Source organism: Ascaphus truei, unplaced genomic scaffold, assembly GCF_040206685.1.
Source record: "Ascaphus truei isolate aAscTru1 unplaced genomic scaffold, aAscTru1.hap1 HAP1_SCAFFOLD_391, whole genome shotgun sequence".
Taxonomy (NCBI): domain Eukaryota; kingdom Metazoa; phylum Chordata; class Amphibia; order Anura; family Ascaphidae; genus Ascaphus; species Ascaphus truei.
The window spans coordinates 252,266-270,660 of record NW_027456721.1 but is presented as its reverse complement, the minus strand read 5'-3'; the positions used below and the strand labels follow the sequence as shown (position 1 = coordinate 270,660).

General features: G+C 50.1%; 1 protein-coding gene across 1 annotated transcript in view; it reads left to right on the top strand.

The window, feature by feature from the left end:
* LOC142483909 (uncharacterized) overlaps positions 1-17,631 on the top strand; it is a 41,414-nt gene extending 23,783 nt beyond the window's left edge. Inside the window, exons 2-4 of the mRNA XM_075583830.1 lie at positions 11,932-13,373; positions 16,359-16,474; positions 17,093-17,631. Coding sequence (XP_075439945.1) covers positions 11,932-12,923 — 992 coding nt within the window. The 3' untranslated portion in view covers positions 12,924-13,373; positions 16,359-16,474; positions 17,093-17,631. The remainder of the gene's footprint in view (positions 1-11,931; positions 13,374-16,358; positions 16,475-17,092) is intronic.
* Positions 17,632-18,395: the final 764 nt, after the last annotated feature.

Below are 18,395 nucleotides of genomic sequence, written 5' to 3'. Positions count from 1 at the left end.
TACTGCGGGTGTGTGACTAACAAGCAGCGTTACTGCGGGTGTGTGACTAACAAGCAGCGTTACTGCGGGTGAGTGACTAACAAGCAGCGTTACTGCGGGTGAGTAACTAACAAGCAGCGTTACTGCGGGTGAGTAACTAACAAGCAGCGTTACTGCGGGTGTGTGACTAACAAGCAGCGTTACTGCGGGTGTGTAACTGACAAGCAGCGATACTGCGGGTGTGTAACTGACAAGCAGCGACACTGCGGGTGCGTAACTGCGGGTGCGTAACTAACAAGCAGCGTTACTGCGGGTGTGTAACTAACAAGCAGCGTTACTGCTGGTGTGTAACTAACAAGCAGCGTTACTGCTGGTGTGTAACTAACAAGCAGCGTTACTGCGTGTGTGTAACTAACAAGCAGCGACACTGCGGGTGTGTAACTAACAAGCAGCGACACTGCGGGTGTGTAACTAACAAGCAGCGATACTGCGGGTGTGTAACTAACAAGCAGCGATACTGCGGGTGTGTAACTAACAAGCAGCGATACTGCGGGTGCGTAACTAACAAGCAGCGTTACTGCGGGTGCGTAACTAACAAGCAGCGACACTGCGGGTGCGTAACTAACAAGCAGCGATACGGCGGGTGTGTAACTAACAAGCAGCGACACTGCGGGTGTGTAACTAACAAGCAGCGATACTGCGGGTGTGTAACTAACAAGCAGCGTTACTGCGGGTGTGTAACTAACAAGCAGCGTTACTGCGGGTGCGTAACTAAGAAGCAGCGTTTCTGCGGGTGCGTAACTGACAAGCAGCGTTACTGCGGGTGTGTAACTAACAAGCAGCGATACTGCGGGTGCGTAACTAACAAGCAGCGATACTGCGGGTGTGTAACTGATAAGCAGCGACACTGCGGGTGCGTAACTAACAAGCAGCGTTACTGCGGGTGTGTAACTAACAAGCAGCGTTACTGCGGGTGTGTAACTGACAAGCAGCGTTACTGCGGGCGTGTAACTAACAAGAAGCGATACTGCGGGCGCGTAACTAACAAGCAGCGTTACTGTGGGTGCGTAACTAACAAGCAGCATTATTGCGGGTGCGTAACTAACAAGCAGCGTTACTGCGGGTGCGTAACTAACAAGCAGCGTTACTGCGGGTGTGTAACTAACAAGCAGCGATACTGCGGGTGTGTAACTAACAAGCAGCGACACTGCGGGTGGGTAACTAACAAGCAGCGTTACTGCGGGCGTGTAAGTTACAAGCAGCGACACTGGGGGTGTGTAACTAACAAGCAGCGACACTGCGGGTGCGTAACTAACAAGCAGCGTTACTGCGGGTGTGTAACTGACAAGCAGCGTTACTGCGGGCGTGTAACTAACAAGAAGCGATACTGCGGGCGTGTAACTAACAAGCAGCGATACTGCGGGCGCGTAACTAACAAGCAGCGTTACTGTGGGTGCGTAACTAACAAGCAGCATTATTGCGGGTGCGTAACTAACAAGCAGCGTTACTGCGGGTGTGTAACTAACAAGCAGCGATACTGCGGGTGTGTAACTAACAAGCAGCGACACTGCGGGTGGGTAACTAACAAGCAGCGTTACTGCGGGCGTGTAAGTTACAAGCAGCGACACTGGGGGTGTGTAACTAACAAGCAGCGACACTGCGGGTGCGTAACTAACAAGCAGCGACACTGCGGGTGCGTAACTAACAAGCAGCGACACTGCGGGTGCGTAACTAACAAGCAGCGTTACTGCGGGTGTGTAACTAACAAGCAGCGACACTGCGGGCGTGTAACTAACAAGCAGCGACACTGCGGGTGTGTAACTAACAAGCAGCGACACTGCGGGTGTAATCAAAGATACCTCCCCCCCAGAGACCACTCACGCTTGCCCGTGTGAGTGCACGCAGTATATCTCTGCACTTTTTGATTTTTATACAACCGTCTACTTCATAAGTATATTCTGCTTTATCCCTGACGTGTTTGTTTTTATCTCATTTCACTCCGAGGACGACATTACAAGCTATCCCTACAGAGAAGACCAGAAAAGTTCCACTTCAGACCAGCGGAGAAGTAAAGTACAAGCGGAAGAAACACAGAAGATACAACAGCAAAAGTAAAGATACCTTGATGTGAAAGCATTTACACAAGGCCGTGTAAGTGTTTATGTTATTTTTACACTGTATTTCACATCACAGTTATTAACCACTTTAGTATCGATATATTTGTTTAGTTCCTCAACCTGTGCTCCCCCATTTTTGTTTGTTTTTGTGTAACTAACAAGCTGCGACACTGCGGGCGTGTAACTAACAAGCAGCGACACTGCGGGTGTGTAACTAACAAGCTGCGACACTGCGGGCGTGTAACTAACAAGCAGCGACACTGCGGGTGTGTAACTAACAAGCAGCGACACTGCGGGTGCGTAACTGCGGGTGCGTAACTAACAAGCAGCGACACTGCGGGTGCGTAACTAACCAGCAGCGTTACTGCTGGTGTGTAACTAACAAGCAGCGTTACTGCGGGTGTGTAACTAACAAGCAGCGATACTGCGGGTGTGTAACTAACAAGCAGCGACACTGCGGGTGTGTAACTAACAAGCAGCGACACTGGGGGTGTGTAACTAACAATTAGCGTTACTGCGGGTGTGTAACTAACAAGCAGCGATACTGCGGGCGTGTAACTAACAAGCAGCGATACTGCGGGCGCGTAACTAACAAGCAGCGTTACTGTGGGTGCGTAACTAACAAGCAGCGATACTGCGGGTTTGTAACTAACAAGCAGCGATACTGCGGGTGTGTAACTAACAAGCAGCGATACTGCGGGTGTGTAACTAACAAGCAGCGATACTGCGGGTGTGTAACTAACAAGCAGCGACACTGCGGGTGTGTAACTAACAAGCAGCGACACTGCGGGTGTGTAACTAACAAGCAGCGATACTGCGGGTGTGTAACTAACAAGCAGCGATACTGCGGGTGTGTAACTAACAAGCAGCGATACTGCGGGTGCGTAACTAACAAGCAGCGTTACTGCGGGTGCGTAACTAACAAGCAGCGACACTGCGGGTGCGTAACTAACAAGCAGCGATACGGCGGGTGTGTAACTAACAAGCAGCGACACTGCGGGTGTGTAACTAACAAGCAGCGATACTGCGGGTGTGTAACTAACAAGCAGCGTTACTGCGGGTGTGTAACTAACAAGCAGCGTTACTGCGGGTGCGTAACTAAGAAGCAGCGTTTCTGCGGGTGCGTAACTGACAAGCAGCGTTACTGCGGGTGTGTAACTAACAAGCAGCGATACTGCGGGTGCGTAACTAACAAGCAGCGATACTGCGGGTGTGTAACTGATAAGCAGCGACACTGCGGGTGCGTAACTAACAAGCAGCGTTACTGCGGGTGTGTAACTAACAAGCAGCGTTACTGCGGGTGTGTAACTGACAAGCAGCGTTACTGCGGGCGTGTAACTAACAAGAAGCGATACTGCGGGCGCGTAACTAACAAGCAGCGTTACTGTGGGTGCGTAACTAACAAGCAGCATTATTGCGGGTGCGTAACTAACAAGCAGCGTTACTGCGGGTGCGTAACTAACAAGCAGCGTTACTGCGGGTGTGTAACTAACAAGCAGCGATACTGCGGGTGTGTAACTAACAAGCAGCGACACTGCGGGTGGGTAACTAACAAGCAGCGTTACTGCGGGCGTGTAAGTTACAAGCAGCGACACTGGGGGTGTGTAACTAACAAGCAGCGACACTGCGGGTGCGTAACTAACAAGCAGCGTTACTGCGGGTGTGTAACTGACAAGCAGCGTTACTGCGGGCGTGTAACTAACAAGAAGCGATACTGCGGGCGTGTAACTAACAAGCAGCGATACTGCGGGCGCGTAACTAACAAGCAGCGTTACTGTGGGTGCGTAACTAACAAGCAGCATTATTGCGGGTGCGTAACTAACAAGCAGCGTTACTGCGGGTGTGTAACTAACAAGCAGCGATACTGCGGGTGTGTAACTAACAAGCAGCGACACTGCGGGTGGGTAACTAACAAGCAGCGTTACTGCGGGCGTGTAAGTTACAAGCAGCGACACTGGGGGTGTGTAACTAACAAGCAGCGACACTGCGGGTGCGTAACTAACAAGCAGCGACACTGCGGGTGCGTAACTAACAAGCAGCGACACTGCGGGTGCGTAACTAACAAGCAGCGTTACTGCGGGTGTGTAACTAACAAGCAGCGACACTGCGGGCGTGTAACTAACAAGCAGCGACACTGCGGGTGTGTAACTAACAAGCAGCGACACTGCGGGTGTAATCAAAGATACCTCCCCCCCAGAGACCACTCACGCTTGCCCGTGTGAGTGCACGCAGTATATCTCTGCACTTTTTGATTTTTATACAACCGTCTACTTCATAAGTATATTCTGCTTTATCCCTGACGTGTTTGTTTTTATCTCATTTCACTCCGAGGACGACATTACAAGCTATCCCTACAGAGAAGACCAGAAAAGTTCCACTTCAGACCAGCGGAGAAGTAAAGTACAAGCGGAAGAAACACAGAAGATACAACAGCAAAAGTAAAGATACCTTGATGTGAAAGCATTTACACAAGGCCGTGTAAGTGTTTATGTTATTTTTACACTGTATTTCACATCACAGTTATTAACCACTTTAGTATCGATATATTTGTTTAGTTCCTCAACCTGTGCTCCCCCATTTTTGTTTGTTTTTGTGTAACTAACAAGCTGCGACACTGCGGGCGTGTAACTAACAAGCAGCGACACTGCGGGTGTGTAACTAACAAGCTGCGACACTGCGGGCGTGTAACTAACAAGCAGCGACACTGCGGGTGTGTAACTAACAAGCAGCGACACTGCGGGTGCGTAACTGCGGGTGCGTAACTAACAAGCAGCGACACTGCGGGTGCGTAACTAACCAGCAGCGTTACTGCGGGTGTGTAACTAACAAGCAGCGATACTGCGGGTGTGTAACTAACAAGCAGCGACACTGCGGGTGTGTAACTAACAAGCAGCGACACTGGGGGTGTGTAACTAACAATTAGCGTTACTGCGGGTGTGTAACTAACAAGCAGCGATACTGCGGGCGTGTAACTAACAAGCAGCGATACTGCGGGCGCGTAACTAACAAGCAGCGTTACTGTGGGTGCGTAACTAACAAGCAGCGATACTGCGGGTTTGTAACTAACAAGCAGCGATACTGCGGGTGTGTAACTAACAAGCAGCGATACTGCGGGTGTGTAACTAACAAGCAGCGATACTGCGGGTGTGTAACTAACAAGCAGCGATACTGCGGGTGTGTAACTAACAAGCGGCGATACTGCGGGTGTGTAACTAACAAGCAGCGATACTGCAGCGATACTGCGGGTGTGTAACTAACAAGCAGCGACACTGCGGGTGTGTAACTAACAAGCAGCGACACTGCGGGCGTGTAACTAACAAGCAGCGACACTGCGGGCGTGTAACTAACAAGCAGCGACACTGCGGGCGTGTAACTAACAAGCAGCGACACTGCGGGCGTGTAACTAACAAGCAGCGATACTGCGGGCGTGTAACTAACAAGCAGCGTTACTGTGGGTGCGTAACTAACAAGCAGCGATACTGCGGGTTTGTAACTAACAAGCAGCGATACTGCGGGTGTGTAACTAACAAGCAGCGATACTGCGGGTGTGTAACTAACAAGCAGCGTTTCTGCGGGTCTGTAACTAACAAGCAGCGATACTGCGGGTGTGTAACTAACAAGCAGCGTTACTGCGGGTGTGTAACTAACAAGCAGCGTTACTGCGGGTGTGTAACTAACAAGCAGCGTTACTGCGGGTGTGTAACTAACAAGCAGCGTTACTGCGGGTGTGTAACTAACAAGCAGCGATACTGCGGGTGCGTAATTAACAAGCAGCGACACTGCGGGTGCGTAACTAAGATGCAGCGTTTCTGCGGGTGCGTAACTAACAAGCAGCGTTACTGCGGGTGCGTAACTAACAAGCAGCGACACTGCGGGTGTGTAACTGACAAGCAGCGACACTGCGGGTGTGTAACTGACAAGCAGCGACACTGCGGGTGTGTAACTGACAAGCAGCGATACTGCGGGTGTGTAACTAACAAGCAGCGACACTGCGGGTGTGTAACTAACAAGCAGCGACACTGCGGGTGCGTAACTAACAAGTAGCGATACTGCGGGTGTGTAACTAAAAACCAGCGATACTGCGGGTGTGTAACTAACAAGCAGCGTTACTGCGGGTGTGTAACTAACAAGCAGCGTTACTGCGGGTGTGTAACTAACAAGCAGCGTTACTGCGGGTGTGTAACTAACAAGCAGCGTTACTGCGGGTGTGTAACTAACAAGCAGCGTTACTGCGGGTGTGTGACTAACAAGCAGCGTTACTGCGGGTGTGTGACTAACAAGCAGCGTTACTGCGGGTGTGTGACTAACAAGCAGCGTTACTGCGGGTGTGTGACTAACAAGCAGCGTTACTGCGGGTGTGTAACTAACAAGCAGCGATACTGCGGGTGTGTAACTAACAAGCAGCGACACTGCGGGTGGGTAACTAACAAGCAGCGTTACTGCGGGCGTGTAAGTTACAAGCAGTGACACTGGGGGTGTGTAACTAACAAGCTGCGACACTGCGGGTGTGTAACTAACAAGCAGCGACACTGCGGGTGTGTAACTAACAAGCTGCGACACTGCGGGCGTGTAACTAACAAGCAGCGACACTGCGGGCGCGTAACTAACAAGCAGCGACACTGCGGGTGCGTAACTGCGGGTGCGTAACTAACAAGCAGCGACACTGCGTGTGTGTAACTAACAAGCAGCGTTACTGCGGGTGTGTAACTAACAAGCAGCGATACTGCGGGTGTGTAACTAACAAGCAGCGACACTGCGGGTGCGTAACTAACAAGCAGCGACACTGCGGGTGTGTAACTAACAAGCAGCGTTACTGCTGGTGTGTAACTAACAAGCAGCGTTACTGCGTGTGTGTAACTAACAAGCAGCGTTACTGCGGGTGTGTAACTAACAAGCAGCGATACTGCGGGTGCGTAACTAACAAGCAGCGTTACTGCGGGTGCGTAACTAACAAGCAGCGACACTGCGGGTGCGTAACTAACAAGCAGCGATACGGCGGGTGTGTAACTAACAAGCAGCGACACTGCGGGTGTGTAACTAACAAGCAGCGATACTGCGGGTGTGTAACTAAAAAGCAGCGACACTGCGGGTGTGTAACTAACAAGCAGCGATACTGCGGGTGTGTAACTAACAAGCAGCGTTACTGCGGGTGTGTGACTAACAAGCAGCGTTACTGCGGGTGCGTAACTAACAAGCAGCGATTCTGCGGGTGCGTAACTAACAAGCAGCGATACTGCGGGTGTGTAACTGACAAGCAGCGTTACTGCGGGTGTGTAACTGACAAGCAGCGATACTGCGGGTGTGTAACTGACAAGCAGCGTTATTGCGGGTGTGTGACTAACAAGCAGCGTTACTGCGGGTGTGTGACTAACAAGCAGCGTTACTGCGGGTGCGTAACTAACAAGCAGCGTTACTGCGGGTGTGTAACTAACAAGCAGCGACACTGCGGGCGTGTAACTAACAAGCAGCGACACTGCGGGTGTGTAACTGACAAGCAGCGTTACTGCGGGTGTGTAACTGACAAGCAGCGTTACTGCGGGTGTGTAACTGACAAGCAGCGATACTGCGGGTGTGTAACTGACAAGCAGCGTTATTGCGGGTGTGTAACTAACAAGCAGCGTTACTGCGGGTGTGTAACTAACAAGCAGCGACACTGCGGGCGTGTAACTAACAAGCAGCGTTACTGCGGGTGCGTAACTAACAAGCAGCGTTACTGCGGGTGTAATCAAAGATACCTCCCCCCCAGAGACCACTCACGCTTGCCCGTGTGAGTGCACGCAGTATATCTCTGCACTTTTTGATTTATATACAACCGTGTACTTCATAAGTATATTCTGCTTTATCCCTGACGTGTTTGTTTTTATCTCATTTCACTCCGAGGACGACATTACAAGCTATCCCTACAGAGAAGACCAGAAAAGTTCCACTTCAGACCAGCGGAGAAGTAAAGTACAAGCGGAAGAAACACAGAAGATACAACAGCAAAAGTAAAGATACCTTGATGTGAAAGCATTTACACAAGGCCGTGTAAGTGTTTGTTATTTTTACACTGTATTTCACATCACAGTTATTAACCACTTTAGTATCGATATATTTGTTTAGTTCCTCAACCTGTGCTCCCCCATTTTTGTTTGTTTTTGTGTAACTAACAGGCTGCGACACTGCGGGCGTGTAACTAACAAGCAGCAACACTGCGGTGTGTAACTAACAAGCTGCGACACTGCGGGCGTGTAACTAACAAGCAGCGACACTGCGGGTGTGTAACTGCGGGTGCGTAACTAACAAGCAGCGACACTGCGTGTGTGTAACTAACAAGCAGCGTTACTGCGGGTGTGTAACTAACAAGCAGCGATACTGCGGGTGTGTAACTAACAAGCAGCGACACTGCGGGTGCGTAACTAACAAGCAGCGACACTGCGGGTGTGTAACTAACAAGCAGCGTTACTGCTGGTGTGTAACTAACAAGCAGCGTTACTGCGTGTGTGTAACTAACAAGCAGCGTTACTGCGGGTGTGTTACTAACAAGCAGCGATACTGCGGGTGCGTAACTAACAAGCAGCGTTACTGCGGGTGCGTAACTAACAAGCAGCGACACTGCGGGTGTGTAACTAACAAGCAGCGACACTGCGGGTGTGTAACTAACAAGCAGCGATACTGCGGGTGCGTAACTAACAAGCATCGATACTGCGGGTGCGTAACTAACAAGCAGGGACACTGCGGGTGCGTAACTAACAAGCAGGGACACTGCGGGTGCGTAACTAACAAGCAGCGTTAGTGCGGGTGCGTAACTAACAAGCAGCGTTAGTGCGGGTGCGTAACTAACAAGCAGCGTTAGTGCGGGTGCGTAACTAACAAGCAGCGATACTGCGGGTGTGTAACTAAAAAGCAGCGACACTGCGGGTGTGTAACTAACAAGCAGCGATACTGCGGGTGTGTAACTAACAAGCAGCGACACTGCGGGTGTGTAACTAACAAGCAGCGATACTGCGGGTGTGTAACTAACAAGCAGCGATACTGCGGGTGTGTAACTAACAAGCAGCGATACTGCGGGTGCGTAACTAAGAAGCAGCGTTTCTGCGGGTGCGTAACTGACAAGCAGCGATACTGCGGGTGTGTAACTGACAAGCAGCGACACTGCGGGTGCGTAACTAACAAGCAGCGTTACTGCGGGTGTGTAACTGACAAGCAGCGTTACTGCGGGCGTGTAACTAACAAGAAGCGATACTGCGGGCGCGTAACTAACAAGCAGCGTTACTGCGGGTGTGTAACTAACAAGCAGCGTTACTGCGGGTGTGTAACTAACAAGCAGCGATACTGCGGGTGTGTAACTAACAAGCAGCGACACTGCGGGTGGGTAACTAACAAGCAGCGTTACTGCGGGCGTGTAAGTTACAAGCAGCGACACTGGGGGTGTGTAACTAACAAGCAGCGACACTGCGGGTGCGTAACTAACAAGCAGCGACACTGCGGGTGCGTAACTAACAAGCAGCGACACTGCGGGTGCGTAACTAACAAGCAGCGTTACTGCGGGTGTGTAACTAACAAGCAGCGACACTGCGGGTGTAATCAAAGATACCTCCCCCCCAGAGACCACTCACGCTTGCCCGTGTGAGTGCACGCAGTATATCTCTGCACTTTTTGATTTTTATACAACCGTCTACTTCATAAGTATATTCTGCTTTATCCCTGACGTGTTTGTTTTTATCTCATTTCACTCCGAGGACGACATTACAAGCTATCCCTACAGAGAAGACCAGAAAAGTTCCACTTCAGACCAGCGGAGAAGTAAAGTACAAGCGGAAGAAACACAGAAGATACAACAGCAAAAGTAAAGATACCTTGATGTGAAAGCATTTACACAAGGCCGTGTAAGTGTTTATGTTATTTTTACACTGTATTTCACATCACAGTTATTAACCACTTTAGTATCGATATATTTGTTTAGTTCCTCAACCTGTGCTCCCCCATTTTTGTTTGTTTTTGTGTAACTAACAAGCTGCGACACTGCGGGTGCGTAACTAACAAGCTGCGACACTGCGGGCGTGTAACTAACAAGCAGCGACACTGCGGGTGTGTAACTAACAAGCAGCGACACTGCGGGTGCGTAACTGCGGGTGCGTAACTAACAAGCAGCGACACTGCGGGTGCGTAACTAACCAGCAGCGTTACTGCGGGCGCGTAACTAACAAGCAGCGTTACTGTGGGTGCGTAACTAACAAGCAGCGATACTGCGGGTTTGTAACTAACAAGCAGCGATACTGCGGGTGTGTAACTAACAAGCAGCGATACTGCGGGTGTGTAACTAACAAGCAGCGATACTGCAGCAATACTGCGGGTGTGTAACTAACAAGCAGCATTACTGCGGGTGTGTAACTAACAAGCAGCGACACTGCGGGTGTGTAACTAACAAGCAGCGACACTGCGGGCGTGTAACTAACAAGCAGCGACACTGCGGGCGTGTAACTAACAAGCAGCGACACTGCGGGCGTGTAACTAACAAGCAGCGACACTGCGGGCGTGTAACTAACAAGCTGCGACACTGCGGGCGTGTAACTAACAAGCAGCGACACTGCGGGTGTGTAACTAACAAGCAGCGACACTGCGGGTGCGTAACTGCGGGTGCGTAACTAACAAGCAGCGACACTGCGGGTGCGTAACTAACCAGCAGCGTTACTGCGGGCGCGTAACTAACAAGCAGCGTTACTGTGGGTGCGTAACTAACAAGCAGCGATACTGCGGGTTTGTAACTAACAAGCAGCGATACTGCGGGTGTGTAACTAACAAGCAGCGATACTGCGGGTGTGTAACTAACAAGCAGCGATACTGCAGCAATACTGCGGGTGTGTAACTAACAAGCAGCATTACTGCGGGTGTGTAACTAACAAGCAGCGACACTGCGGGTGTGTAACTAACAAGCAGCGACACTGCGGGCGTGTAACTAACAAGCAGCGACACTGCGGGCGTGTAACTAACAAGCAGCGACACTGCGGGCGTGTAACTAACAAGCAGCGATACTGCGGGCGTGTAACTAACAAGCAACGATCGTGCGGGTGTGTAACTAACAAGCAGCGTTTCTGCGGGTGCGTAACTAACAAGCAGCGATACTGCGAGTGTGTAACTAACAAGCAGCGTTACTGCGGGTCTGTAACTAACAAGCAGCGATACTGCGGGTGTGTAACTAACAAGCAGCGTTACTGCGGGTGTGTAACTAACAAGCAGCGTTACTGCGGGTGTGTAACTAACAAGCAGCGTTACTGCGGGTGTGTAACTAACAAGCAGCGTTACTGCGGGTGTGTAACTAACAAGCAGCGATACTGCGGGTGCGTAACTAAGAAGCAGCGACACTGCGGGTGCGTAACTAAGAAGCAGCGTTTCTGCGGGTGCGTAACTAACAAGCAGCGTTACTGCGGGTGCGTAACTAACAAGCAGCGACACTGCGGGTGTGTAACTGACAAGCAGCGACACTGCGGGTGTGTAACTGACAAGCAGCGACACTGCGGGTGTGTAACTGACAAGCAGCGATACTGCGGGTGTGTAACTAACAAGCAGCGACACTGCGGGTGTGTAACTAACAAGCAGCGACACTGCGGGTGCGTAACTAACAAGTAGCGATACTGCGGGTGTGTAACTAAAAACCAGCGATACTGCGGGTGTGTAACTAACAAGCAGCGTTACTGCGGGTGTGTAACTAACAAGCAGCGTTACTGCGGGTGTGTAACTAACAAGCAGCGTTACTGCGGGTGTGTAACTAACAAGCAGCGACACTGCGGGTGCGTAACTAACAAGCAGCGACACTGCGGGTGTGTGACTAACAAGCAGCGTTACTGCGGGTGAGTAACTAACAAGCAGCGACACTGCGGGTGTGTGACTAACAAGCAGCGTTCCTGCGGGTGTGTAACTGACAAGCAGCGATACTGCGGTTGTGTAACTGACAAGCAGCGTTACTGCGGGTGTGTAACTAACAAGCAGCGTTACTGCGGGTGTGTAACTAACAAGCAGCGTTACTGCGGGTGCGTAACTAAGAAGCAGCGTTTCTGCGGGTGCGTAACTGACAAGCAGCGTTACTGCGGGTGTGTAACTAACAAGCAGCGATACTGCGGGTGCGTAACTAACAAGCAGCGATACTGCGGGTGTGTAACTGATAAGCAGCGACACTGCGGGTGCGTAACTAACAAGCAGCGTTACTGCGGGTGTGTAACTAACAAGCAGCGTTACTGCGGGTGTGTAACTGACAAGCAGCGTTACTGCGGGCGTGTAACTAACAAGAAGCGATACTGCGGGCGCGTAACTAACAAGCAGCGTTACTGTGGGTGCGTAACTAACAAGCAGCATTATTGCGGGTGCGTAACTAACAAGCAGCGTTACTGCGGGTGCGTAACTAACAAGCAGCGTTACTGCGGGTGTGTAACTAACAAGCAGCGATACTGCGGGTGTGTAACTAACAAGCAGCGACACTGCGGGTGGGTAACTAACAAGCAGCGTTACTGCGGGCGTGTAAGTTACAAGCAGCGACACTGGGGGTGTGTAACTAACAAGCAGCGACACTGCGGGTGCGTAACTAACAAGCAGCGTTACTGCGGGTGTGTAACTGACAAGCAGCGTTACTGCGGGCGTGTAACTAACAAGAAGCGATACTGCGGGCGTGTAACTAACAAGCAGCGATACTGCGGGCGCGTAACTAACAAGCAGCGTTACTGTGGGTGCGTAACTAACAAGCAGCGTTATTGCGGGTGCGTAACTAACAAGCAGCGTTATTGCGGGTGCGTAACTAACAAGCAGCGTTACTGCGGGTGTGTAACTAACAAGCAGCATTCTGCGGGTGCGTAACTAACAAGCAGCGTTACTGCGGGTGCGTAACTAACAAGCAGCGTTACTGCGGGTGCGTAACTAACAAGCAGCGTTACTGCGGGTGTGTAACCAACAAGCAGCGACACTGCGGGTGTGTAACTAACAAGCAGCGTTACTGCGGGTGTAATCAAAGATACCTCCCCCCCAGAGACCACTCACGCTTGCCCGTGTGAGTGCACGCAGTATATCTCTGCACTTTTTGATTTATATACAACCGTGTACTTCATAAGTATATTCTGCTTTATCCCTGACGTGTTTGTTTTTATCTCATTTCACTCCGAGGACGACATTACAAGCTATCCCTACAGAGAAGACCAGAAAAGTTCCACTTCAGACCAGCGGAGAAGTAAAGTACAAGCGGAAGAAACACAGAAGATACAACAGCAAAAGTAAAGATACCTTGATGTGAAAGCATTTACACAAGGCCGTGTAAGTGTTTATGTTATTTTTACACTGTATTTCACATCACAGTTATTAACCACTTTAGTATCGATATATTTGTTTAGTTCCTCAACCTGTGCTCCCCCATTTTTGTTTGTTTTTGTGTAACTAACAAGCTGCGACACTGCGGGTGTGTAACTAACAAGCAGCGACACTGCGGGTGTGTAACTAACAAGCAGCGACACTGCGGGTGTGTAACTAACAAGCTGCGACACTGCGGGCGTGTAACTAACAAGCAGCGACACTGCGGGCGCGTAACTAACAAGCAGCGACACTGCGGGCGTGTAACTAACAAGCAGCGATACTGCGGGTGTGTAACTAACAAGCAGCGATACTGCGGGTGTGTAACTAACAAGCAGCGTTACTGCGGGTGCGTAACTAACAAGCAGCGATACTGCGGGTGTGTAACTAACAAGCAGCGACACTGCGGGTGCGTAACTAACAAGCAGTGTTACTGCGGGTGTGTAACTAACAAGCAGCGTTACTGCGGGTGTGTAACTAACAAGCAGCGTTACTGCGGGTGTGTAACTGACAAGCAGCGTTACTGCGGGTGTGTAACTGACAAGCAGCGTTACTGCGGGTGTGTAACTGACAAGCAGCGTTACTGCGGGTGCGTAACTAACAAGCAGCGATACTGCAGGTGTGTAACTAACAAGCAGCGACACTGCGGGTGCGTAACTAACAAGCAGTGTTACTGCGGGTGTGTAACGAACAAGCAGCGACACTGCGGGTGTGTGACTAACAAGCAGCGTTACTGCGGGTGCGTAACGAACAAGCAGCGACACTGCGGGTGTGTGACTAACAAGCAGCGTTACTGCGGGTGTGTGACTAACAAGCAGCGTTACTGCGGGTGTGTGACTAACAAGCAGCATTACTGCGGGTGTGTGACTAACAAGCAGCGTTACTGCGGGTGTGTGACTAACAAGCAGCGTTACTGCGGGTGTGTGACTAACAAGCAGCGTTACTGCGGGTGTGTGACTAACAAGCAGCGTTACTGCGGGTGTGTGACTGACAAGCAGCGTTACTGCGGGTGTGTGACTAACAAGCAGCGTTACTGCGGGTGTGTGACTAACAAGCAGCGTTACTGCGGGTGTGTGACTAACAAGCAGCGTTACTGCGGGTGTGTAACTGACAAGCAGCGTTACTGCGGGTGTGTGACTGACAAGCAGCGTTACTGCGGGTGTGTGACTAACAAGCAGCGTTACTGCGGGTGTGTGACTAACAAGCAGCGTTACTGCGGGTGTGTGACTAACAAGCAGCGTTACTGCGGGTGAGTAACTAACAAGCAGCGTTACTGCGGGTGCGTGACTAACAAGCAGCGTGACTAACAAGCAGCGTTACTGCGGGTGTGTGACTAACAAGCAGCGTTACTGCGGGTGTGTGACTAACAAGCAGCGTTACTGCGGGTGTGTAACTAACAAGCAGCGTTACTGCGGGTGCGTGACTAACAAGCAGCGTGACTAACAAGCAGCGTTACTGCGGGTGCGTGACTAACAAGCAGCGATTCTGCGGGTGCGTAACTGACAAGCAGCGATTCTGCGGGTGTGTAACTGACAAGCAGCGTTACTGCGGGTGTGTAACTGATAAGCAGCATTACTGCGGGTGTGTAACTGACAAGCAGCGTTACTGCGGGTGTGTAACTGACAAGCAGCGTTACTGCGGGTGTGTAACTGACAAGCAGCGATACTGCGGGTGTGTAACTGACAAGCAGCGATACTGCGGGTGTGTAACTGACAAGCAGCGATACTGCGGGTGTGTAACTGACAAGCAGCGTTCCTGCGGGTGTGTAACTGACAAGCAGCGTTCCTGCGGGTGTGTAACTGACAAGCAGCGACACTGCGGGTGCGTAACTAACAAGCAGCGTTACTGCGGTTGCGTAACTAACAAGCAGCGTTACTGCGGGTGTGTAACTAACAAGCAGCGTTACTGCGGGTGTGTGACTAACAAGCAGCGTTACTGCGGGTGTGTGACTAACAAGCAGCGTTCTGCGGGTGTGTAACTAACAAGCAGCGTTACTGCGGGTGTGTAACTGACAAGCAGCGATACTGCGGGTGTGTAACTAACAAGCAGCGTTACTGCGGGTGAGTAACTAACAAGCAGCGTTACTGCGGGTGTGTGACTAACAAGCAGCGTTACTGCGGATGCGTAACTAACAAGCAGCGATTCTGCGGGTGTGTAACTGACAAGCAGCGATACTGCGGGTGTGTAACTGACAAGCAGCGTTACTGCGGGTGTGTAACTGACAAGCAGCGTTACTGCGGGTGTGTAACTGACAAGCAGCGTTACTGCGGGTGTGTAACTGACAAGCAGCGATACTGCGGGTGTGTAACTGACAAGCAGCGATACTGCGGGTGTATGACTAAGAAGCAGCGTTACTGCGGGTGTGTAACTAACAAGCAGCGACACTGCGGGTGTGTAACTAACAAGCAGCGACACTGCGGGTGCGTAACTAACAAGCAGCGACACTGCGGGTGTGTAACTAACAAGCAGCGACACTGCGGGTGCGTAACTAACAAGCAGCGACACTGCGGGTGTGTAACTAACAAGCAGCGTTACTGCGGGTGCGTAACTAACAAGCAGCGATACTGCGGGTGTGTAACTAACAAGCAGCGATACTGCGGGTGTGTAACTAACAAGCAGCGACACTGCGGGTGTGTAACTAACAAGCAGCGACACTGCGGGTGTGTAACTAACAAGCAGGGACACTGCGGGTGTGTGACTAACAAGCAGCGTTCCTGCGGGTGTGTAACTAACAAGCAGCGATACTGCGGGTGTGTAACTAACAAGCAGCGACACTGCGGGTGTGTAACTAACAAGCAGGGACACTGCGGGTGTGTAACTAACAAGCAGCGATACTGCGGGTGTGTAACTAACAAGCAGCGATACTGCGGGTGTGTAACTAAAGCCGAGTCCATAGAAGGAGGGCTGACGCTCAGCGCTGAGCCCCTGCATCCTCCATGTGGTTGTCTTTAGAAGGGGCTCACGCGAGCGTCCGCAGGCGAGCCGAGGAGACAGGATTTTCAGCCGATGGAACTTCTGTTCCAGACGGCGCTGAGGATGTCACGTGGGCGGCCAGCAACCAATCACAGGTAAGTGAAGCAGAGAAATGGCAACATGTAAGTTAAATGTGTTTTATTCTTTTTCTGTGTGCTTTTTGCCTTGATTTCTGCTGTGTCTTGTGTGCTGAGACTTGTGTGCTTGTGTGCTGTGAATTGTGTGCTTGTGTGCTGTGAACTGTGTGCTTGTGTGCTGTGAATTGTGTGCTTGTGTGCTGTGAACTGTGTGCTTGTGTGCTGTGAATTGTGTGCTGACTTGTGTGCTGTGAATTGTGTGCTTGTGTGCTGTGAATTGTGTGCTGACTTGTGTGCTGTGACTTTTTTTTTGTGATGGATCCTGCACTTATTGAGGATTTAATCAATGAGGTCTCCCTCAGAGATCCATTGTGGAACCAACGTTCCAGAACTTATCACGACAGAATTGTCCACGATAAGCTCTGGAAAGAGATAGCGCAGCTACTGAACACATCATGGAAGTATTTTTCACCCCTTTTATGCGTATAAATGTGTACTTGCCTTTCCCTCCAAAAGCATACCCATACGCCTGTATACGTGTCATAAATCGCTAGTATCCATAGTATTAAAAATGCACGTTGTTACAATTTTATTTTCTAGTAAAATTAATTTTTTTATGTTATTTTTTATTCCTAGCAATAATTGCGAAAGCCAAGTGGAAGAACCTTCGGGACGGCTACCGGCGGGAGCTGAAAAAGTGCAGCCCACCGCGTTCAGGGGACCCTGGACCAAGCATCGGGGAAGGACCTTCCACGTGGCCATATTTTGAGCTGATGAACTTTCTCAAAGAACAGATGCCGCCAGCCAAAACGTCTTCGAATGTGGAAGATCCCGAAAGCCAGGAAGAGACCTTTGTGGAGTTGTCGTTCGTTGACGATGACCCGAGCTCGGAGCCTGTTGCTTCTGTTTCCACGCTGGAACCTGCAGCGTCCCAGCACAGACTTGAAGCGGAAGATGCTCCAAGTCGAAGAAAACAAATTCGGCTTAATGCAAGCGATGATGACGAGCAACGAAGAACTGGAGTTTTTTAAAAGTCTGGTTCCTTATATTCTGCCCTTGGACAAATTGACAAAGCTTCGTCTGCGTCAAAATATTCAAGAACTTGTTTTTGACGCGGTGGAGGCTTTTGAGGCGAATAAGTAGACATTTATTTCCCAAAAAAAAGTTTTACAGTTTGAAATACAGTTTAAAAAATAGTTATGTTAACTGTCTTGTTGAATAAATATTTATACTTCTTCATTTAACTTTTTTGTCGGTGTATTTTCCATGTAGAGATTTAGATTAGACACTTTTTAATAAATTAATAAAAAAAATAAACAGGTTATATTTCAAACATATTTTCTGACTGTCTCACATGCTCCCTATCACAAAACAGTGTGCGTACGCACACACTCACTGATACTGTGTGCACGCACAGACACACACAGTGTGCACGCACACACTCACACACAGTGTGTACACACACAGTGTGTACGCACACACTCACACACAGTGTGCACGCACACACTCACACACAGTGTGCACGCACAGGCTCACACACACTGTGTACGCACAGACTCACTTCCAATGTGCCAAACTCGCGCACTGCCACGCTGAACCAATGACCCAATTCATGTAGGATCTAAAAAGGTTTTATTGATAATGTTTGTTCTTTCTATTACAAAAAATTATTAACCATATCCAAAAAATAAACTTTATTACTGTTACATGTTTTATAACTCTTCTGGTGAAATTTTTACATATCATTTTGCCATGGTACAGCTCCCTCCGCATTGAAATAATCTCTAAATGTATCTCGAATGCATTTAGCAATTTTGCCTGGTGCACTGTTAGCTTTATTTCTGCGGAATGAAGTAGGAAGTACTGCTGTACTTATTTCTGCGGAATGAAGTAGGAAGTACTGCTGTACTTATTTCTGCGGAATGAAGTAGGAAGTACT